Raw genomic sequence first — 23,645 nt, 5'->3', positions numbered from 1 at the left:
GAGTCTTTCCTGTTGAGATATTTTTAGTGTTCTGAAAAATAATCCAAAACAAGACCGGACATGATGCACATAAACTTGCCCTTAAAGCATTTGTGGTCTGAACCAGCCACTGGGAAACTCCCTCAGACTTATTAATACTTTTTTGGAAAAAGCCAGAAAGGATGACAGCCCCACCACTCTGGAAATGGATGGCTTCTTTGGGTCTGCTCAGCTGGCGAGTTAGGTCATCATGTTCAGGAACTTGTTCTCCTCAGCCAGGCTGGTGAGCATGGAGCTCATGTCCCCCACGGCCATGTTGCTGATGCCCGTAGGGATGGAGGGCAGAGTCAGTGAGTTCTGGGGGGTTGTGAGGCGGGAGGAGTTCTGGGAGAGACTGTGGAGGAGGCTGGGGCTCAGAGCACCCGAGAGCAAGCTCGAGTGATCGCCGTCATCCATGATGGCATCGAAATCAATCTGGGGGGCCTCCAGCAGCTGGGAGTCCACAGTGCTGGACACCTGGTTGACCCCTGGTGACGGCAAGGGCTGGGGCTGGACGCTCTCCGGGCAGGCCTGTGGCTGCGGTGGCTGGGGCCTCATGACCTGGCAGCCCGCGTGGTTCTCCAGGCCTCCATTCTGTTCATACATGTGGATTTGGCCATAATAGTAGAGCATGTTGTGGTCCTGGGCCCCACCTGTGTCCTGTGGGGGCAGCTGTGGAGCCAGGGACACCATTGTGCCCATCGCTCCCTTGGGCATAGACTCTGTCATCTCCTGGTTGGTTGACACAGCAGCCACTGCATGGCCAGTGGCCCTGGCATAGGCCAGCTGTTGCCCAGCACGTACCCCTCGGTGGCGGCCATTAGGGTTGGGATCAGGAGGTGGCCGGGGCTGCACTAGGCCAAAGCTTGGTCCAGCCAGCCCCACTGTGCCCTGCTGGAGCTCCATGAAGCCAGGCTGGTGGGGAGGCAGAAGGCTGGGGCCCTGGTGGAAGACCTCCTGGCTCATGGGGTTTGCCTGGTGAAGGCTCTGCTGTGGGTAGCTCTGGGCTGCCTGAGGTGGTGCTATCCCGGCCAGGGTGGAATTGGGGACCCCAAGTTCCCTGCGGCTGCTACCCATCATGGAGGGGTTGGGAGCCACTTCCATTTGCTGGGGGAGCCCCAGGTGGCCTGGCTTGGCTGCCAGGTTGCTGCAGGATGCGGGGAACTGATTCAGGGACCCACCCCTGGTACTGGAGCCCAGCTGGGGGTGGGCTTGGCCGTAGCTGGTGTGGGGGCTCACTGTGGTGGTCATGCTGGGACACTGGCTACCTGTTCCTGCCTGCCGCAGCTGCTGCATATAATTTATCCTGGGCACAGAGGGGGCTCCACTGCAGGGCTGAAGGTGTGGCTGTGTGTTGTCCAGGCTGCCCGGGCTCATCTGCAGACCTTGTGAACTATAGCCTGGGTACTGGCCAAAGGCCAGCTTCTGTTGCACTACAGCCAGGTTGCTTTGCGGAACAGGCGGATGCTTCACCTGGCTGCTCAGGGCATCCATGGTGCCAGAGCTCACCTCATTCCACTGCACAGGCATGCTGTTTTTGTTCAGGCTAGTGGGGGCTCCATAGCCCAGCTGGCAACCTCCCAGCACAGGGGCAGAGGGGGCCACATTGGAGTCCGCGGCCGCCATCCTGCGCTGCCCGTGCAGCCCTGGGCTGGGCAGTTTGGGGTGTTCAGAGAAGCAGGTGCTTTCCGGGGGATAGACCTGCTGGGTGCTCTCATCCAGAGCCCCGCTGGCATGTGCCTTGATGTACTGTACCACATCATCAGGCAGCACAAGGTCGTCCTCAGGCAGCATAAGGTTGCCCTCAGGCCCTGCACCATCCGCCCCAGCTGCCATGGCTTCCATCACCGCATTCTCGCTGATGCTGGGTGGTCGGGGCGAGTAGGTGCTGCGGGCCAGGCTGCCATCAGCGCTGGCAGGACCCTGCAGGCGGAGGCCACACCTCTCAGCGGCACAAGGTGGCAGTGGGCCCGGGTTCACGTCGTGGGCACTGTGGAAGCGCTGCACCCGAGGGAGGGCAAGGGTGTCAGGCCGCCTCACCGGGTCGCTGGCCCGACGTGCTCCGCTGCCCGGTGCCTCGTGGGGGAAGGCAGGTGCAGGTCCTGCGTGGCCATAGGCTGGCCCGCCACTGCCCCGCCGGGGGCCCAACACACGCTCAGATGTGTCCAGCAGTGCCAGTCGGGCCCGCAGGTTCCCGCGTTCCAGGCCTGGCAGTGGCGTGGGAGGTGGCCCACCTGTGGCTGCTGCGTACTTGGCCCGAAGGCTGTACTGCTGCGCAGGAGTCAGGCTGAGAGGCCCCATGCCGACACCGCTGCACTGGCTGGCCTCGCTCGAGCGCCGGGACGCGTCAGTGGAGATGGGGTCATAGGAGTCGGCAGAACTGGCATGGTGAGGGAGGCCGGCGCCCAGGGGCGAGGCCTCGCTGGAGCGGCGGCTGGAGAAGTACGGAGAAATGCCGGAGGAACGGCGGCTCACGGTGTAGGCCGAGCTGACCGTGCTGGTGGAGCTATCCCGGCGCTCCTGCAGGTGGCTTAGCATGGTCACCTCGCTGGCAGACAGCTCAGACAGCCGCGGGTTGGGCAGCAGCCCCACCGGCCTGCCACCCCCACTGCCACTGAAGTTTTCCAGGATGGAGCCTGTGGGAAAGGAGAAGGATCAGCATAGGTAATGGGAGGTGGGGGGTGCTCTGCCTGCTGTGATGAGGCCCAGTCTGCACCCCTGGAGCCCTCAGACACGGCCTGGTACACAGGAGGCACTCAATCAGTGATTTCTGAATGGAAAGGAGAAGGAAGGAACAGTAAGTGAGCCAATGGTGGCACTTATTACTAAGGGTGGGCAGGCAGAAGTCAGGAAGCCAGATCCCAGTCTTGCTCTCCCACTGCCTGGCTGGACCTGCATTCTCATTACATCTGGTGCTGTTTCTCCAGCTGTGGATACAATGTCCTCTCCATAGGACTGAGTTATTGAAAAGAGCCCAGGAGGGCCCTGGTCACAGCCTCCTAGCACCCTCATTCTCCGTGGATGGACGCTGCCAGTTGGGCTCCCAGGACTGAGTTTACTGAGCTGGCTGCTTATAGGGAAGGCCCAGAGACCCACGCCTGTGGAAGGGGAGGGAAGGCAGCCAAGGGCGCAGGGAGAAATGAGCAGTAATGCAGACCCCACAACAGCCTCGGCTGACTTCATGGGGAGCCCTGGGCCCAAGCAGCCTTTACACTCTGGCAGGGATCAGTCATTGGATGTAGGCCACTCTGGGAAGGGGTGACCTTGGGTGAGGCAGCTGTCAGCAACCCAGGCGATCTCTGTGAGGCTGAGAGTTAAAGGCCATCTGCCAGCAGTTCCCTCAACAGCTGAGTCAACAATTCCTCCCATTAGGGGCAAGCTGGGTGGTGCATCTCAGTGTTCACTTCTCAAAGACCTGGTCCTATGGTCCACACTGGGCCATCAGTCCCTGGAGGGCAGCTTATAGGATAAGTGCCCCAGTGTGTCTGGGACACTGCCTGGCACAGAGTCAGCACTCAATAAATGCTTGGTGAAGCTGCCTTCCATCTCAAAGCGTGGCCAACACCTCCTGACGTTGAACACAGGGCTGCCTCCTACATGAAGTCCTCCTTGCCCTTCCCCAGCTGACATGCTTTCTCCCTCCTCTGTATAGCTCTATCTCAGTGTGTATGGCTCATTCTGCAGGTGACTATGCACCTGGTGGCATGGACTTCTAACTCGTGTGCTCCTTTTAACCACAGGGACCAGGATGATATCACTCCTGCCTGAAGCCTTGCCATGGTGCCCACAGTAGGTACCTGATAAGTGACTGAATGACTCATGAGGAAGAGGATGATGTGAGCAGGAACTATCTGTTTTTAGAGAGTCAGAGGGTGCAGCACGGTGTCATTCAAAGAGCACAGACTTTGTAGCTACTCAGGCCTGGGCTAGGTCTCAGTTCTGCCATTGATTTAAGTGAGGCATTTTTACCGCTCTGAGCCTCAGTTTCCTAATCTGTGCAATGGGCCAGTAAGACCCATCCTATTGTGGGCATCCAGTGAGAGGACACATGGTGCTTGATGGGCATGAACCTACTGGATGCTGCCCCAGGCTCTACCCCTCCCCAGCCCACACACCAGGACCTCTACTCACCACTTCCTGGGAGGGGAGGCAGTTTGGTGTTCCGGGTGTGTGGGGCTGGCCCGGCCCATGAGCAGGAATCTTTGAGTGACTTGAGCTTCTCCTTCTTGAGCTGCTCTAACCGGTGCATGGTGGTCATGTGTTGGCGCAGCTGCAGGCTGCCCGTGGAGGGGGCGGCCAGGGCTGAGGCATCAGCCCCCGGGGGCATGTCATCCAGAGCTGTCAGGTCTCCCAGGCTTCCAGGCCCTGTCCCCGGCATATCCACACCGCTGTCATTGTTGGGGGCACTGCCCAAGGGAGAGGGCTCGCTGCTGCAGGACGACTGGGCCCCAGGGCTGGACTGACACAGCTGTAGGGGACATGTGAGAAGGCACAGACTCAGAGGTGTGAGAACCCAGCTGGACCTACACCTACAATGTACCCTTGCACACCCAGGAGTGGGAAGGAAGCTGCCCTGTGGAAAAGCATACAAATCATATCTTCCCTGAGCCCTGGCTTCCCTAACTATAAGAAGGATCTGAACTGCCTGCAAGGCAGTGCTAGTGAATATTGGCATATAGAAGACACCCAGTAACTGTCAGCCCCCTGGACCCGATCTCATGCTACTAAGCTCTCCCAGCCGGTGCCTGGGCCAGAACCATGCCTGTTGAGCTTTCAACATGTGGACACTTGGAAGCTGTGCCCCACAGAGCCTGCCGAAGTCACATGAAGTTGATATGAAAGAGGATACTCAAGCATTCCCAACAACTGCGATGTGCCCACAATGAAGCAAGGAACAATGAAAAAGCCTGCTGACTCTGTGCCTTTTCAACAGGCCAGAGGTAGATGGTTAGAAAGGGGAAGAAAGAACAGGGATGTGGAACTGTTGGATGCAGACCTTGTCTAAATGGTCATCAAGTTAGCTCTTCTTCTGGGTTACAGTAGTCGGGGCTGAGAGCTCATGGCATGTGTGTACTGTGCAGAACTCCATGGAACCTGGAACTGAGCCCAATGGCACCTCTAGGCTCATTTCAAAGCTGAATGCCCCAAATACTCCATCCTGTCCATGGTACCACCCACGTTCTTTGTTCTGACACTCAAGGCCTGCTGTAGATCAGTCCTTCTGTCCTCTGCAGCCCTCACCCGTGTCCACCTGCCCTCTCCCTTGTGCAGGCTTGGTCCCCACCACTTGCTCCTGTATCTGTCAGTTTGATTCTTACTGCCAGTGTTTGCCTGTCCTGATGGTCCCACTTACAGTGTCTGTTGTCTACCTATCCAAACACACCTTCCCGTGTCATGGATAGGCACCCAGCCCACCCTCACTCATGCCAGCCCACCCACACCCTCACCAGCCTCTCTGCTCACCTCAGTAACGTCTATCCTTAGGGGAGGTACAGTCAGGAAAAAGAGGTGGAGACAAAGAACAGGTGGTTAGAACAAAAGGAGTGGAAGCCAGAAGGGCGAGGATGCAAAACAAAGCAGGACAGAGGGGAGGGAACCCGCTGTGGCACCCAGTGCCGGTTAGAAAGGCTTAAAATGAGGAACCAACCCCACCCCCTTGAAGACTGACCACATGGGGGCAGGCACTCCCATCACCCACAGCCTGCCCAGCAGAATGGGACCTGGCACAACAAGAGAGCTTCTATGAGAGGCTCAAGGTGGCAAGGGGAAGAAAGTCAAACTGGAGAGGAGGGACAACATTGTATGCTTAGAGTGGGGACCCTAGGGCAGAGCCCACAACTGCAATTGGACCTCTGGATCCCTGGCGGTGCTATGGAATGGCCCTGGCCTGCTGGGCTTGGCTTCCTGGGGGAAGGGGGCCTCCACTGCCCAACTCTGCTTACCCCAGAGCTCTCAGTCTTGATAGCTTTGACGTGCAGGCAGTCCTCCATGGCCTGGCTGGTGCTGCTGGCCTCCACAGTCTCCTCAGAGCCCTGGCCACCAGGCTCGGTGTTGGCCTCATTGTCCCCATTCTCCTTGAGCAATGGGGCACGGAGGTGCACGTCGTTGCGCTGCTTCTTGGTGACGTGAGCATCTGGGCCATGCACTGTTTTCACGTGCTTCCGGAGAGAGCTGGGGTCCGTGTATCGCTTGGTGCAGCCTGGGATCTTGCAGATATATGGTTTCTGGGAAGAGAAGCAGGTGGCGGCTTTATGGATGGGCCACGATGACAAGCTCGGAATGGGCACAGCCCGTTCCCCCTAAAGCCATGCCGCTTCCTTTCACAGAGCCTAACTGGCATAATGGGAAGGTGTCCCACCTCTTTGCAGCCATGGCCTCTGGACAGAGCCACACCAGCTCCAGGCCTGCAAGGGTCCGTCCTACTAGCCTGTCTGCTACCTTTTCCTGCAGGTAAGCATGTGGTCAAGGGAACCCCCACAAGCTGGGGACATAGATCAGAGACTGTGGAGGGACAGGGGGACACAGGGCCTGGTGTAACCTCTCCTGTGACCAGAGCACTGGGGTGTTTTATGTCAGCAGTGAGTGTTATATCTTGTTATACATGTGAGACAGTACTAGAACCCTGAACTCTCATATAGGGAAAGAGGTACAGAGAGGCTAATAAACTGGCTCAAAGTTGTCCAGGAATGCAATGAAAACCCAGGGTTTTTGAACCTTTCCTGAGCTCATATACATACACAGCCCACACTCAAATACATACATGCACATTCACATGTGTACACGTCTACATGCAGACAGTGCCCAGTGCACACAGGCACACACATGTACATGAGTACACACACTGATGCACATATCTACATGCACACACTCAATACATAAAATACATACACACACGCATAGCCATACTCCCCATATAGTTCATACACATGTACATCCACACCCATATACCTACATATATTCACACACACACACACACACAGAGGCACACATCCCTCTTCAAGGCCAGCTTGTCCATAGAGACTGAGGGGTTCAGATGCCTCTAACTTCTTAACTTGGCACTGGAGCAAGTTCCTTTGGGGTCCAAGTGTATATACACTATTAGAAATATTCTTTCCTGAGTCTCTCTGTGTGACAGTATTTGATCAGCTGGGCAGGGGCAGGATGTGAGGACAGTGGACACCATGGGCTCCTGCCAACTTCGATCCCTGGGCATTCTCAGCCCTGCCAGGGATTCTGGCTACCTGGGGAGACAAAGGCTGCTCTGTGTCCCATCAGCAGGGGGCTCACAGATGCAACAGGACCAGACAGCATCAGTGGGCATACCATATCTTTACCAGCTGCCTGGGCTGTGGGGACTGAGGCCTGCTGCTATGTGCTGAGTTCAGACAGTGGGTCAGTCGTGGGGAGGGGCACCTGGCACCCGACTACCTGGCCTCCAGATGTCTAGAAGCCATGGGGTGATGCATTTACACATGTGCTAGTGGGGCCCATGTGCACACCCCTGTGGGGTACCTCATTGGAGTGGGTGCGGTTCTGGTGCTTGGCGCGGTCGGAGGCATTGGAGAAGGCCTTGTTGCAGCCCTCGTGCTCACACACATATGGCTTCTCCCCGGTGTGGGACCGCAGGTGTGTCTTCAGGTTCTCCAGGCGAGAGTAGGCTTTCGAGCAGCCCTCGAACTGGGAAGAGGCAGGTTTGGTCAGTGAGGGTGCCCTAGACCCAATGGGGAAGCCTGACCTTAGGCCAGACACGGCCTCCTCCCTAGCACCTTGTCTGCTCCACCCCGCCAGTGCACTCAGGAGTGTGTGCTTTCACAATAACATTCACCTTCCCTTTGTGATTAGAAAATTGGCATATGGCATTTCTGAAGAACTTGGGAAGGACTGAAAAGTACAAGGAGGGCAATGACAACATTGCTGCCCAGCCACCACTGACATCTGGTTAAGTCTCATTCTGGCGACTTTGCAATTCATCTCCACATATTCTTTTTTAAACCAAAATTGGGAATATATCAATTACTTAGTTATATATTCTGCTTGTTAAAATCAATAGCATATTGTGAAAATATCATTAAAATATGTTTGAAATGTTATTTTTAACTATTTTCCAGTGCCCCTCCCCGATTAGAAGTTTTCTGTGCATCAAACTGTGCTGAGCTGGCCACCCTCACCCTCCCTCTGGCCGCCCGATCTCCTTTCAGTTCCTTAATCCACTGAATTCTCTAGGTGTGGGGCCTTTGCATGCACAGTCCCATTTGACCAGAACCTTCCCCTGCCCCCACCCACCCTGGCCCTGGCCTGGCTCACTCCCTTCTAATCTTTTAGGTCATCTCCTCCAAGAACATTCCTCTGATGTTCCTAATTGTAACTACCCTTCCCTCTTTATGTTCCCTGACACAGTCTCTAATGATCTTAATCATTTCATTATCTGGCCTTTCCACTGGGGTACAAGCTACATGAGAGCAGGCACCTCTTAGGTCTTGTTCATTTCTGTGTTCCTAGTATTTAGTGCCAGATGAAAAGGAACACTTCTGCAAAGGAAGGAAGGGAAGGAAGGAAAGGAAGGAAAGAAAGGAAGGAAGGGAGGGAAGGAGGGAGGGAGGGAGGGAGGGAGGTAGGAGCAGGAGAGACTGGCAGGGAGGGAGGGAGAGGGGATCATTCCAGGAGGTTCTGAACCCAGGTGTACTTAAAAAACACTGCAGTTGTGTCCACTGTACCTGTGAAAACTAAGCTCAGAATGACACACAAACTCCAGCAGGATCTGTCTCATTCTCCTCATCTTCCCCTTAATTTCTGACCAGTCTGACTGAGCACACTTGGCTCCAAATGCCTTTTATCTGTGTCTGCAGTTCACGGCTCATATCAGAGGGCTATGGTTTGCTGCCACTCAAGATGTTAAGAAAATAACTTCCTGCAAAGGACCCGTAAGAGCCAACCAATCTTACAAAAGGAGGACAAATTTGGAGCACTGACACTTCTCAATTTCAAAACTTAATATGAAATGAAAATAATCAAGGCTCTGTGGTACTGGCCTGAGGACATACAGATTAATGGAATAGAAGTGAGAGTTCAGAAATAAACTCATGGGTTTAGGGCCAATGGATTTTTGGCCAGGGTGCCAAGACCGTTCAATGGGGAAAGAACAGTCTCTTCAACAAATGTGACTGGGACAACTGCATAATCACATGCAGGAGAATGAAGTTGGACCCTTACCTCACACTACATATAAAAATTAACTCAGAATGGATTACAGACCTAAATGGAAGAGCTACCCTATAAAACTATATACAGGGTGGGGCAAAAGTAGATTTACAGTTAGTTACATGGAAAATAATACAATAATTAATAAGTAATAATACAAGAATAAACAGTTTCATGTACTCACAACTGTAAATATCATTTAGCCTCACTATATATATATATATATATATTTATACACACACACACATATACACATATAACATGTATATGTATATAAATCAAACTATACAACTTAAAGAAGAAAACATAGGGGTAAATCTTAGTGACCTTGGATTAGGCCATGGTTTCTTAGATATGACACCAAAAACACAAGAAATTAAAAAAATTGGACTTTGTTAAAATTAAAAATTGTGCTTCAAAGAAAACTATGAGGAAAATAAAAGAAAACTCACAGGACAGGAGAAAATATTTGTAAATCATATATCGGATAAAGGTCCAGTAGAACTATGGAGGGTTGTTAGTGGAGAGAGGGGAGAGGGAGAATGGAGGAAATGGTACAGGAAATAAAAAAGCATAATTGGCAGGCACAAAATAGACAGGGCAAGAATAATATAGGAAATGGAGAAGCCAAAGAACTTATATGTATATAAGTTATATGGACATGGACTAAGGGTGGGATGCTGTGGGGAGGGAGGTGCAGGGCAGAGGGGGATAAAGGGAAGGAAAAAATGGGACAACTGTAATAGCATAATCAATAACATATACTTGAAAAAAGACAAATAATTAAAAAATAGGCAAAATATTTGAGTAGACATTTCTCCAAAAAAGGTATAGTAAAAGGCCAGTAAGCACATGAAAAGACACTGAACATCATCAGTCATTAGGGAAATGCTATTCAAAACCATAATGAGATGCCACTTCAAATCCACTGTGATGAGTGTAATCGAAAGACAGGTAACACACGCTGACAAGGATGTGGAGATTTCAGAACCCTCACACACTGCTGGTGGGAATGTAAAGTAGTGCAGACAGCCTTTATGGAAATCAGTCTGGCTGGTCTTTGAAAAGTTAAACATAGAGTTACCAATGACCCAGCAATTCCCAGAAACGGAATATGAACTCCTTTTTGACTTTAGGCATATATATGAGAGAACTGAAAACAGATCCACACAAAAACTTGTATACAAATGCTCAAAGCAGCATATGCATAATAGCCAAAAAGTAAAAACAATGAAAATATCCATCAATTGATGAACAGATTAAAAACTAGGATCTAGCCATACAATGGAATATTATTTAGCCATAATATAAAGAAATGAAGTACTAATACATGCTACAACAGGGATGAACCTTAAAAACATGGTAAGTAAACAAAGCCAGATATAAAGGCTACACATTGTATGATTTCATTTTTATGAACTGTCTGGAATCAGCAAATTCAAAGACAGGAAGCAGATTAGTGGTTGTCAGAGAATGAGGGAAAGAGAACAGAAAGTGACTGCTAACAGGTATAGAGTTTTGATTTGGGGTGATGAAAATGTTCTCGAATTAATAGGTAATTCACAACTTGTGAATTTACTAAAAATCACTGAATTGTACATTTTAAAAAATGGTAAACTTTATAGTGAGTTTTATTTCAATTAAAAACATAATTGTTAATAAAGGTAACATATTTAATTGAATCCTGGACACCACCAATTTTAAGACAGTCTAATTTCAGAGGTAATAAATGAGAATAAATGCATGTCTCAGAATCTATGGAACAGGGCAATTCACAAAGAGGAATTCCATCAGTGCCTCCCGGATCAACTCCCCTCTTAAAGAGGGAGCAATTTCTGTGTTTAAAAAAAGATGTCTCACCAGTTATTGTTACAGATCCTGTTGACTCCATAATGGAGGCAGTCTAAAAGGTATCTTTGGGAAACTATCAGGAACTTACAACAAACTATATCAACCTGGAAAAGGACATAGAAACTATCAAGAAGACACAAGAGGATATGAAGAATACCATTTCTGAATTGAAGAACACAGTAGAAGGAAACAAAAGCAGCCTAGATGAAGCAGAAGATTAAATCAGTGAGATAGAGGATAAGGTAGAAAAAAGCTCCCGGAAATAACAAGAAAGGGGAAAAAGTCTCAAAAAAGAATGAAGAGGCATTTAGGGAAATGCAGGACAACCTGAAACACAATAATATCCACATAATAGGGATACCAGAAGGAGGAGAAGAGGAGCAAGGGATAGAGAACCTCTTTGAAAAAGTAATGATGGAAAATTTCCCCAATTTGAGAAGAGAAAAGGTCTCACAGGTCCAGGAAGCACAGAGGGTCCCATTCAAGAGGAACCCATGAGGCCCACTCCAAGATACATCATCATTAAAATGGCAAATATCAAAGACAAAGAAAGAATCCTAAAGGCAGCAAGGGATAAACAGGTAGTAACATACAAGGGGGCCCCGATACGGCTAGGAGCTGACTTCTCAACAGAAACACTACAAGCCAGAAGGGAATGGCAACAAATATTCCAAGTCATGAAAAGTATAGGCCTACAACAAAGGCAACTCTATCCAGCAAGGCACTCAATTAAAATAGAAGGGGAAATAAGGAGTTTCCCAGACAAAAGAAGGCTAAAAGAATACACCTCCACCAAACCAGCACTACAAGATATGCTAAAGGGACTGGTTTAAGAAGATGAAGGAAAAGAGTGAGAAAGAGAAAAACACAGGTACAAAGAGAAAAAATGAACAGGTTTTTTATCAATAATAACTCTCAATGTAAATGGACTAAATGCCCCAATCAAAAGACACAGGGTAGCTGAATGGATAAGAAAACATGACCCACACATATGCTGCCTACAAGAGACCTACCTCAGAGCAAAAGACCTACACAGATTGAAAGTAAAGGGATGGAAAAAAAATATTCCAAGCAAACGAGCAAGAGAAGAAAGCAGGGGTAGCAATACTTATATCAAGACAAAATAGATTTCAAAGCAAAGGTCATAAAAAGAGGCCCAGAGGGGCACTTTGTAATACTTAAAGGAAGAATCTATCAAGAAGACATAAACATTGTAAACTTATATGCACCCAACATAGGAGCACCCAAATATATAAGGAAAATCTTGGAGGACTTCAAAAAAGAAATAGACAGTAACACACTGATAGTAGGGGATTTTAACACCCCACTGTCAAAGATGGACAGATCTTCCAAACAAAACATTAATAAACATATTGTGGTGCTGAATGACACACTGAATCAAAGAGACTTAACTGACATATATAGAACCTTACATCCCAAAGAAGAAAAATACACATCCTTTTCAAATGCTCATGGAACTTTCTCAAAAATAGACCACATGATAGGACACTAAGCAAGCCTCAGCAAATTCAGGAAAACTGAAATAATACCAAGCTTTTTCTCAGACCACAAGGGCTTGAAACTGGAAATCAACCTCAAAGAGAAACCTCAAAAACTTGCAAACTCATGGAGACTGAATAGTAGACTATTAAAGAATGAATGGGTCAATAATGAGATAAGAGAAGAAATAAAAAAGTTTCTGGAAATGAATGAAAATGAACAGACAACAGTCCAAAATCTAGGGGACACAGCAAAGGCAGTCCTGAGAGGGAAGTTCATAGCAATACAGGCCTACCTAAAAAAGATAGAAACATTTCAAATAAAAGACCTAACACTACAACTTCAAGAACTGGAGAAACAACAACAAATAAATCCCAGAGCAAGTAGAAGGAAGGAAATAATCAAGATTAGAGCAGAACTGAATGACATAGAGATGAAAAGAACAATTCAAAGGATCAACCAATCCAGGAGCTCATCCTTTGAAAAGATAAATAAAATCGACAAGCCTTTAAGCAGATTCATCAAGAAAAAAAGGGAGAGGACTCAAATAAATAATATCAGAAATGAAAGAGGAGAAATAACAACTGATGCCACAGAAATACAAAGGATTGTAAGAAACTACTATGAACAATTATATGCCAAGAAGTTTGAAAACCTTGACGAAATGGGCACATTTCTAGAAAAGTATAATCTTCCAACACTGAAGGAGGAAGAAACAGAAAGCCTGAACAGACCGATAACAGCTGGGGAAATTGAAGCTGTCATCAAGAAACTCCCGGCACACAAAAGCCCAGGGCCGGACAGTTTCACAAGAGAATTTTACAAAACATTTAAGGAAGAGCTAACCCCTGTCCTTCTCAGAATATTCCAAAAAATCCAAGAGGAGGGGAGACTCCCAGACTCTTTTTATGACGCCAGTATCACCCTAATCCCAAAACCAGATAAAGACCCTACAAAGAAAGAAAACTACAGGCTAATTTCGCTGATGAACGTAGATGCTAAAATCCTCAACAAAATATTGGCAAACCGCATCCAGCAATAAATTCAAAAGATTATGCACCACGATCAAGTGGGATTCATCCCAGGCATGCAGGGATGGTTCAATATATGCAAATCAGTAAACATGATACATCACATAAATAAAAGACAAAAACCACATGATCATCTCGATAGATGCAGAAAAAGCATTCGATAAGGCACAGCACCCATTTATGATCAAAACACTCAGCAAAATGGGAATAAATGGGGCATTCCTCAACGTAATAAAGACCATACATGAAAAACCTACAGCCAACATCATACTCAACGGGCAAAAAGTAAAAGCTTTCCCACTAAGATTGGGAACATGACAAGGATGTCCGCTTTCACCACTTCTATTCAACATAGTATTGGAAGTCCTAGCCACAGCGGTCAGACAAGATAAAGAAATAAGAGACATCTAAATAGGAAAGGAGGGAGTAAACCTATCATTGTTTGCAGATGACATGATAGTGTACATAGAAAACCCTGTAGACTCCACCAAAAAACTACTCAACGTAATAAGCGAATTTGGCAAAACAGCGGGATACAAAGTCAATATTCAGAAATCAAAGGCATTTTTGTACACCAGCAATGAAACAGAAGAAGAAGAAATCAGAAAAAAAAAAATTCAATATAGCAACAAGAAAAATAAAGTACCTAGGAATAAATTTAACCAAGGAGGTAAAAGACCTGTACACAGAAAACTATACAACATTGAAGAAAGAAATTAAGGAAGACACAAATAAATGGAAGCATATACCGTGCTCATGGATTGGAAGAATTAATATCATCAAAATGTCCATACTACCCAAAGCAATTTATAGATTCGACACAATCCTTATTAAAATGCCAATGACATATTTCACAGAAATAGAACAGACATTTCAAAAATTTATATGGAACCATAAACGACCCCGAATAGCCACAGCAATTTTGTGAAAGAAAAACAAAGTAGGAGGGATCACAATACCGGACATCAAACTAATTACAAAGCCAGTATACTCAAAACAATCTGGTACTGGCACAAGAACAGACCCATAGACCAGTGGAACAGAATAGAAAGCCCAGAAATAAGCCCAGGTCTATATGGGCAAGTAATATTTGACAAAGTGGGCAGAAGCATAAAGTGGAGTAATAATAGCCTCTTCAACAAATGCTGTTGGGAGACCTGGACAGCTACATGCAAAAAAATTGAAATTTGATCATCAGCTGATACCATACACAAAAATAAACTCAAGATGGATGAAAGACTTAAATATAAGTCACAACACCATAAAAGTCCTAGAGAAGAACATTGGCAGGAAACACTCAGATATCCCATGCAGCGATTTTTTCACCGATGTGTCTCCTAAAGCAAGGGACATAAAGGAAAGAATAAACAAGTGGGACCTCATCAAAATAAGAAACTTCTGCACAGCTAAAGAAAACATCAGCAAAATGAAAAGGGAGCCAACCGTTTGGGAAAATATATTTGCTAATGATACATCAGATAGAGGTTTGATCTCCAAGATATATAAAGAACTCACATGACTCCACTCCAAGAAGACAAATGATCCAGTCAAAAAATGGGCAAAGGACCTGGGCAGACGCTTTTCCAAGGAATAGATACAGAGTGCCCAGAGACATTTGAAAGGATGTTCGGCATCAGTAGCCATCAGAGAAATGCAGATCAAAACCACAATGAGATACCACATCACACCAGTCAGAGTGGCCATCATAAACAGATCAACAAACAACAGGTGCTGGCGAGGCTGTGGAGAAAAGGGAACGCTAGTATGTTGTTGGAGGGAATGCAGACTGGTGCAGCCATTGTGGAAAGCAGTGTGGAATTTCCTCAAAAAGCTGAAAATGGAACTGCCTTTTGATCCAGTGATTCCCCTGCTGGGACTATACCCCAAGAACCCCAAAACGACAATTCAAAAGAACCTATGCACCCCAATGTTCATAGCAGCACAACTTACAATAGCGAAGTGTTGGAAACAAAATGCCCATCAGTAGATGATTGGATCAGAAAATTATGGTACATTTACACAATGGAGTACTACGCAGCAGAAAGAAAAAAAGAACTACTAAACTTTGCGACAGCATGGATGGAACTGGAGAGCATTATGCTAAGCGAAATAAACCAGGGGGCGAAAGACACACCATATGATCTCATGTATAAGCAGAACCTAACCAAAAACAAAGATGCAAGGAAAATAAGCCCAGCAACACTGAAAGAAAAAGAAACCAACAGAAACAAACGGGAAGGAGGGGGGAGGGACGGGGGGGGGGGGAAGGATGGGAAGGGGCAAGTCAAGGAACCTATAGCAAGGACTCATGGACAAAGCCAAAGCGGGGAAAGATTGAGGGAGGGAATTGGGGGAGGGGCGCAAGGGAAAGTGGTGGGGGAAGGCGGAGACAAATGTATTTGGAAAAATTAATAAATTAATTTTAAAAAGATGGGAATAAAAAATAATGAAATACTAAAAAAAATAAATAAAATTACTTAGATCAAAAAAATAAATAAAAGGTGTCTTTGTGTTCACTTAAAAAAAAAACAACAAACAAACAGATTTTTAACCCATCATTGCTCAAGCTGTGAATCACCAATGAAAGTTTTCTGTGTGCTACCATGCCAGCCCCTCTGTCCAAGGTCACCCAGACACGGGAACTGGGAGGGTATAGCTGTGCTTTGAGACACCAGCACACACCGACAGTTCAACTCCTGAGAGAGAGTAAATCAAAGTTCTTGAACGGCAGATAAGCGAGGAGCCTCCAGGACCAAGACAGGCAGAAGGTCAGGGGCAGGAGCAGACAGGATGACTCGTTGGCAAGGCCTGTCCCAGCGCGGCTGCTGTGGCCGGTTCCTCCAGGTTCCCTGAGGTCAGCCAGGTCCAACATGACCCATGCCACCTGGCCAACAAGGCTGGCCCTACAGACACCACTGAAGGGAGGGGCCATATTGCGGGCTCACTCACCGTGCACTTGTGGGGTTTCTCGCCTGTGTGTCGGCGCATGTGCACCACCAGCATGTACTGTGCTTTGAAGGGCTTCTGTTCCCGTGTGCAGGCCTGCCAGCGGCACACGAACTCCTTCTTCTCCCCGTGGATGTGCTCGTTATTGATGTGCTGCAGAAACAGGCCCACGGAGCAGGTGAGCCCAGCCACCCTTACAGACCACTGTCACTCTATGCAGATCAACCACCCAGCCACGCCTCCTCATGAGTTGTCAGCAGCAGCCATTAAGTAAAGATACACTGTGTGCTAATTTATAATCTGCATTTTCCAGTTAGTCGTCACAGTGACCACCTCAGATGGTCAAAGGTATCCTGCTCACCCAGACTGGGCACCAGACTCTGGTCTAAAGAGAACTGGTGGTTATGATGATGCTCTGGGCTGCAAACCATCAGCATTAATTCACTGCAGTGAGGTGGCCATGCACATGGTGGGTACATGAGAAGCCTCTCCCGAACTTGCCCCCATTGTTCCAGATATTTTTTATTATAATGGAAATGTAAATGCATGTTTGTCTCTGTTTCTGATAATAACCCATAAGATGGCAGCTCTGCCCCCTTTCCTCAAAGGCCCAGCTTGTTAAGTGGCCTGAGGTAAGTGTGGCCCAAGAGGAGTGAGATTCTGATCCTGTTGAAGGGCCCTGGGGCCTGTGTGACATTGCCCCTGGGACAGAATAGCCCAGGAGAGTGAGCAGAACAGCTACAGAGAGCAATGATTTGGCAGCGTGGCCCTGGGAGCCCAGCTTGTCAGGCAAGCAGGTCCATCTTGGTTGGATCCTGGCAGTGCAGGGCAAGCAGCCTTCTCCGGAGGGGTGGTCCTCACACCCACCTTAGCCAGCGCTGCCCTGGACAGGAACATGGGTTAACTTTTTCTCCCAGTCCCTGCACCTACACCTTCTGGCCTCTGCCCTGGACTTGTCACCTGTATGACTCTCAGCGTAGCTTCTCCTGGGATGTGCAGCCATAGGCCACTGAGGCTTTCTGTCACAGGTAACAGAACAGGCAGCCTGGGTAGACCCTTGGGATTTTAGCCCTTTGCTTTGATTATTTAACTGAAAGCTACAGTCCTCACTGAAGCAGAGAAACTACTACCTCTGAGTTTGGGATGTGTTGATGTGTGTGGGGCCTCCAGCGTTTTTATGACCCCCAAACTTTTGAGGTGCTTATTTACCTGGGGAATAGAAATAGGTAGTATTAGCCACTCACACAGTACAGTGAGAGAGTACACTGGTCCTCCTGTTTCCTCTCCCTCTGGGGCTTCTCTCTGAAGGCCACCAGGGAGCCTCCTCAGGTCCCACCCTTCCCCTTCTATCTCCCTCTTGGTTCAAGGTCATGCCTTGCCTGTATGTGAGTCAGGCCAGGCCTTCTTCCCCACAGGGAGGTGGGGAGGGTGCAACGCTCAGGTTTTGGAGGCCCATTTTCTCCAGCCCCATCCCATTTCTTCTCTCTGTTCTCAGCTCCCTCTGCGCTTTCACTTCCTCGCACCCACCCCTCCCACAGCCTCTGGACCCACACTGGCCAGTGCAGCAGCCACTTGCCACTTGTGCTTTGAGCCCTTGAAATGTGGCTGTCCACCTGGGATGGACTGTAAGTATGAACACAGCTGTTTCAAACACTGAGAATGAAAACAGAAGGGATGTCAAATATTTCAATAATTTTGTTTTATATTGATTACATGTTGAAAAGATAACATTTTAGATGTATTAGGTTAAATAATATATATAAATAAAACTAATTTCACCTGTTTCCTTTTACTCTTTCTTACGTGTTCCTTTACATAATGTAAAATTACACATGTGGCTGGCACTTGTGGCTTGCAGTGTCTTTTTACTGGACAGCACTGCTGAAGACCTTTGCAACCTACATGGCTGTCCAAGAGCTGGGCATCTAGGCTCTGCTGCACCTCACTCAAGAGTTACTCAAACCCTGAGTAACAGGCCCAATTGTCCTGCATACAAATGCCAATATTGACATAAGCAAAATCCACAGCACTTGGAACTTCCAGGGAAATCTTATTGTATTAGCCTCACTTTCCATTTTTAAAGCCATTGAAATGATAGAAATGCATTCTGACAATGCCTTTCATTTTTTCCTGTTGGGTTACTTTGCAACAAATTGTTAATAATCGACTGGGGGCTCCAGTTTGCCTGTGTGCCTGCTGCCATCCATCTCTCTTCCCAGGGAACAGAGAGACAGAGCTGGGCTGAGGAGCCTGGCTCCCCTCCCACAGGAGCCTGCTCTTTCCACAGCCAAGTGGAGGAGATCACCTACGGCCGCAGGGACAGCCCTGGGCACAGGTGGGGGCCTGCTGCTGAAGCCCTCCTTCCTACATCTGGACCCCTCTGCCTTCATTTGAGGAATTCCCTTCCTGCCATTTGGGGCTGACACACTCAGTACTGAGCACACCTTTTAAATCTTGGTCCCCACCCTCTGCCTGGGCCCTCTCCCAGGCCCAGATGCTGTCCCCTTTCTCCTCCTCTGATCGAATCTGATTGGTCCGATAACTCATAGCTTCAGTGCCCCTTCTCCCAAAGAGGTATTAGATAAGAAGACCTTGCTTCACAGGTTCTGTCAGCTGCAGTAACAGTTTGCTAGGAAATTCATCCCCTGGCTGAGAATTTGGGGAGAAAAACCCAAACACAAGAGAAACCTACAGTATCTGAAAGCAAGTCACACAAATGGAGGAAGCAGAGAGAGTGAGCTGGGCTCTGAATGCTGAGTTCAGGGAGCTGGGGAGAAGGGAGCACAGTCGGGATGGCTTCTGGGAGGGAGCAGTGCACCCGTGTCTCCCGGCGCCCGAGCTGCCAGGTCAGCATGGGGTTCATCTTTACAGATACTAATTCACTGAGGAGTGTGTGATGGGACAGGTGTGTGAGGGGGCTTGTTCTTGAATTTAAGTTCTTTTCTGGATGGAGAAGAGAGAAATGCTCAGGGCTGGCTAGAAGAACGGCGAGAAGGAGGTAAAAGAAGCAACCATGCAAGGGTGTCCAACCCGCAGTTCAGGATGGTTATGAATGAGGCCCAAGACAAAACTGTAAATTTACTTAAAACCTTTTTTTTTTTTTTTTTGCTCATCAGTTTTCGTTAGTGTTTGTGTATTTAATGTGTGGCCCAAGACATCTTTTCTTCTTCCAGTGTGGCCCAGAGACGCCAAAAGGTTGGACACCCCTGAATGATGCTCTCTGCTAAGTTCTTCTGTTGTGAACCTACTCAACCTCCATAACCCCTGTGGACTAGGATTCACCCTTCTATACAGGAGGGAAAACTGAGGCCCATGTAGGTGAAGTCACTTTTCAGAACTCAGCTAGCTGTGGTGGAGCCAGGTTTGAAGCTGTGCTTCCCATGGTGAGCCCTGTTCCTGCTCCTCCCACTGCACAAACTGCAGCTGACGGCTGCCATAAGGGATGCCGCTGCAGGAGTTCACAGTAGGGACTAAGGGAAGGGGCACACCCAGTGCCCATGGCCTTTTCTGGTCTCCTGACCTGTCAGTCCCAGGCATTTTTAAGCAGTTCCCTCTCTGATCTGGGTGTAAAGACCCATCGGTACTTGTGTATACTGGGGCTCTGTGAACGTTCTCCAAGAGGGAATTACCAACTCTGTCTTCCTCAGAAGAAACTTCTTCCAGGTTTCAGGGACAGATTTGTTATTGTTATCCTGTGGGTGCTCACTTGTTTAAGTCACCTTATTTCCCTCTTTGTGATGATTGCTAGGAATCTCAGAAAAAAAATGTATATGTGAACTATAGCTCAGAAGACTTGGTTTTTCATACTAACTTGACTCCTGACTTCATTTTATTGTTCATTTTCCCCCCAATTTTCTTATTTTTTCTTTTAATCCCCTGTACTACATATGTGCTTGTTAGCCCTCTTTTAGGAACGAGCAGGGCATAGATAAATAATCACGCTTTCCATTGGCAGAGGATGTGGCCCAGGCATCTCCTGGAGCCTCCTCCTCCAGCTCCTTCTCTCATCAGAGGGCCTGGAAGGCTGGAGGCTCCGTGTGGTCTGAGCTCTGCTCCTGGCTGGGCAGGCTACTGGGGTTCAGAGGCTTACATGCACCAGCTGCTCCTGGGTGTCATACTCCTTCGTGCAGTCTTCCCAGTGGCAGTTGGTCTCGTAGATGACCACCTCGGCCTCCTGTTTACAGTCGTCCCTGTCCAGGTCTTCCTTGAGGTCAGCCAGCTGTTCCTGGGGCAGGGGCAGAGCATACCCACGTGAGCCTCTCCAGCATCCCAGCCCTGAGGAAAGGCTTCTGTTAGCCCTGGGGAGTCTGTGCCAAGGACCTGGGCTGTGCAGGGGGACACACACATGCACACGTGCACACACATGCTCATCAGCTTTCTCAACCCTTTTCCTCAGCTGGCTCCTGCCCATCATTCTCCCATCACACAGCTGTCCTGGGGCCCCTCCCTCCTCTCAACTTGTTATCACCAAGGTGTTTTGTCACACCCTGAGTCAACTGATGTGGCAAAGAGGATAGTAGAGAGGAGGGCAGTGACTTTTGCTATTCGGTTTGGTTTCCCCTTATAGCAGCTGGGATGAGCCCCACAGGTTCGGGGATGGGCATTTTTTTAGTCACGGTATGTCTAGGGTCTGCTCCTCCATGGAGGCAGAGGAAACGCAATAGGCATCTGGTTTGGTCCTTCAGACCTCTCACTCTTGTACTGTCCCCTCCTTGCAGGGCACATAGCATGCCTGGATCCACACCCAGGAGAGCACTCTGCAGGGTGAACACGCTTGGCATATCCTCCCAGCAGCCCTACAACATGGGCACTTATATTCTTGCAAGACACCCAGAAAAACAGGTTCAGAGAGGGCCTGGCTTGCCCTCCCCACTGTGTACACAGTGGATCTGTAAAGGCCTAGATCTGGACTCCAGTCTCCCACCATGACAGAGCCCACACGTGGCCACTGCAAGGTGGCAAAGGAAAAGCCCAAGACAGGCCTTCATTGATCACAGGTGCTTGAAATGCCAAAACCAGCAACAGACTAAGAATAAATCAGGGCCACCTTGTCCCAGGTAGTGCTGACACAGAGCTGGCCAGGGGCAGCCTCTAAGCAGGGGACATGGGGACAGGTTGGGAGGTAGCAGGAGCTGGGGGAAGGGAGAAGCACAGATGCCCCAAGTTGGGCAAAAAGCCCAGAAAGGACCTCCAGAGGATGTGGAGAACTCTCCAATAATCCACTGGCCTACTAGGTAGGCTCGGAGCAAAGCCAGGCAAAGAGGCAGAAGATATCAGAATGACTTGCTTTACATTTCAGACTGTCTACAAATGGCAGAAATGTTCTGTCTTTCCAAACAGCCTCTGGGGCAAACATTTATAGCTCAGGTTAAGGGGACAACCTCTCCCTATAGTTAGAAGCCCCCACAGGTTCCAGACACTCATAAAGCAGAGGCCACAGCTCCCACGTCAGGCCTCACTCCTAACACTCAGCCCGTTTCTAGGGGCGGACACCAGCATCACCACCCTGGCGGCTGGCCAGACTCGCACTCCTGACTGACTTCCCCTGCAGCTGCAAAGGGCTCCTGCAGGAGGGACCTCTGCTTGTTCCTGAGCGCACTTTTCAATTAATGCACATGTTCTGAAAAGGAAAACAATGACGTGTTGTCCAAGAGGTTCCCAGGCAGCACTGTCACATTAAACTGAAGTGCAGAAAAGTGCCCCTGCCCAAATCCTTAGAAATGGGAGGGCTGGGGCTGGAGCCTCCTGATGCCCACTATGCGCTCTCAGGAAAACCGGATATGGACTTGTTATTTTCGTAAGGTGCATGCAGTGCTGATTCCAAAGACCTGAAGACACTGCCAGAATGACATGTGAGTGGAGGATGGTGCAGGAGCAGTGGGTGTCTTGGGGCTTCCCAATGGAGCTAGGCATCATCCAGCCCACAAGTTTAAGGGCTTTAGTCAGGCAGAGAGGGGAGTCACTGTGCTGCATTTTCTGCCGAGAAAGCATGCCCATCCACCTTGCAAAAGGCTGGCCACTGAATCAGGACACTGAGTGGCACGATGATAGCCTCTTCGTGATAAATGGCTTTCTTTCCCCTGACACAGATGAGGAGCCAAGCTGGGCAGGAAAACTTTTTAGGGACCCTAGACTGGAGAGGGAGGGGCCAGACACTCCCCGGTACTCAGCAGGCCTCCAGCCCATCCTCACTGCTCCTGCGTGTTTATCTCCCCAGGATATGTGCCATCCTCATCAATTCCAACAGCCCCCGATGATGGCCAGCCTCATGGAAACCATGCATCATGCTGAGATGCTTTGGCGTCAGCGAGGGGAGAAGAATTTGTCACCAGCCCCTCTGTTTGCCTGACAATAACAGAACCTAATATTTCATAAAAATTAAGTGCCCAGAGCATGCCCTATGGTTTACAGGTTTGATAAAGGATGGTGTGACAGATGCAGGGGAGACAGGGACAGGAGGCCCCAAGCATCGTTGGTGTCAAGCTGGTGACTGTGTAGTAACGGATGGAAACCAGGCCACCGTGAGAGCCCGGGGCGGGGGAGGCTTGTTTGCGAGGTCAGCACTCACACCAAACCCTTCCCACGACAGCCTCTGCTCCAAGAGCTGGGACTGTCTCCCTGTCATCTTGGAGTGTTACAGTAAGTGGCCAGATCTCCACAGAGACCTGCACAAGGGTCTCAGCCCACAACTGGGCTGTCTCGGGCTGTGGGCTGCTCCGTTTCTCGCCTTCCTGCGAAGAATCATCTTCCCTTCCCTTTCCTCTCACCACTCATTTCCTCAGATGTGTACTGAGTCCTTAGAAAATGAGATTTCACATGACTGTGCACCAGGCCTGGTGACGTAGAACCAAACCATGCACTTGTCCTAAAGTGCCACCTCTTCAAAGCTCCCAGTACAGTGTAGGAGGCAGACAGTGTCGCAGAGGCTACAATGGGCATCTGAGCAGCTACAGGTCCTATTATCTAGAAGGGTCAGAAAAGGCTGAAGTGGCAGCAAGGGGCAGGCTGGGGGACAGAGTTCCAGGGAGAGGGCGTAACTGGACAGGAGCCTGAGCCATTCAGGGGATATGAGCAACTCAGTTTGACTGGGGTTTGTGCTGC

The 23,645-nt window shown here is 48.9% G+C and overlaps 1 protein-coding gene across 1 annotated transcript in view; it reads right to left on the bottom strand.

Annotated features, from left to right (window-relative positions):
• Positions 1 to 219: 219 nt before the first annotated feature.
• Positions 220 to 23,645, bottom strand: part of GLI2 (GLI family zinc finger 2) — a 245,604-nt gene continuing 222,178 nt past the window's right edge. Inside the window, exons 9-14 of the mRNA XM_054575022.1 lie at positions 20,635 to 20,769; positions 16,548 to 16,697; positions 7,531 to 7,695; positions 5,961 to 6,242; positions 4,150 to 4,486; positions 220 to 2,654 (exon numbers count right to left, since the gene is read on the bottom strand). Of these exons, the coding sequence (XP_054430997.1) occupies positions 220 to 2,654; positions 4,150 to 4,486; positions 5,961 to 6,242; positions 7,531 to 7,695; positions 16,548 to 16,697; positions 20,635 to 20,769 (3,504 nt within the window). The remainder of the gene's footprint in view (positions 2,655 to 4,149; positions 4,487 to 5,960; positions 6,243 to 7,530; positions 7,696 to 16,547; positions 16,698 to 20,634; positions 20,770 to 23,645) is intronic.

This window comes from Pteronotus mesoamericanus, unplaced genomic scaffold (assembly GCF_021234165.1).
Source record: "Pteronotus mesoamericanus isolate MK-2021 breed Mesoamerican mustached bat unplaced genomic scaffold, CSHL_Meso_final contig_27, whole genome shotgun sequence".
NCBI classification, from domain to species: domain Eukaryota; kingdom Metazoa; phylum Chordata; class Mammalia; order Chiroptera; family Mormoopidae; genus Pteronotus; species Pteronotus mesoamericanus.
The sequence above is the reverse complement of the archived record's forward strand: the minus strand, read 5'-3'. Positions and strand labels throughout refer to the sequence as shown.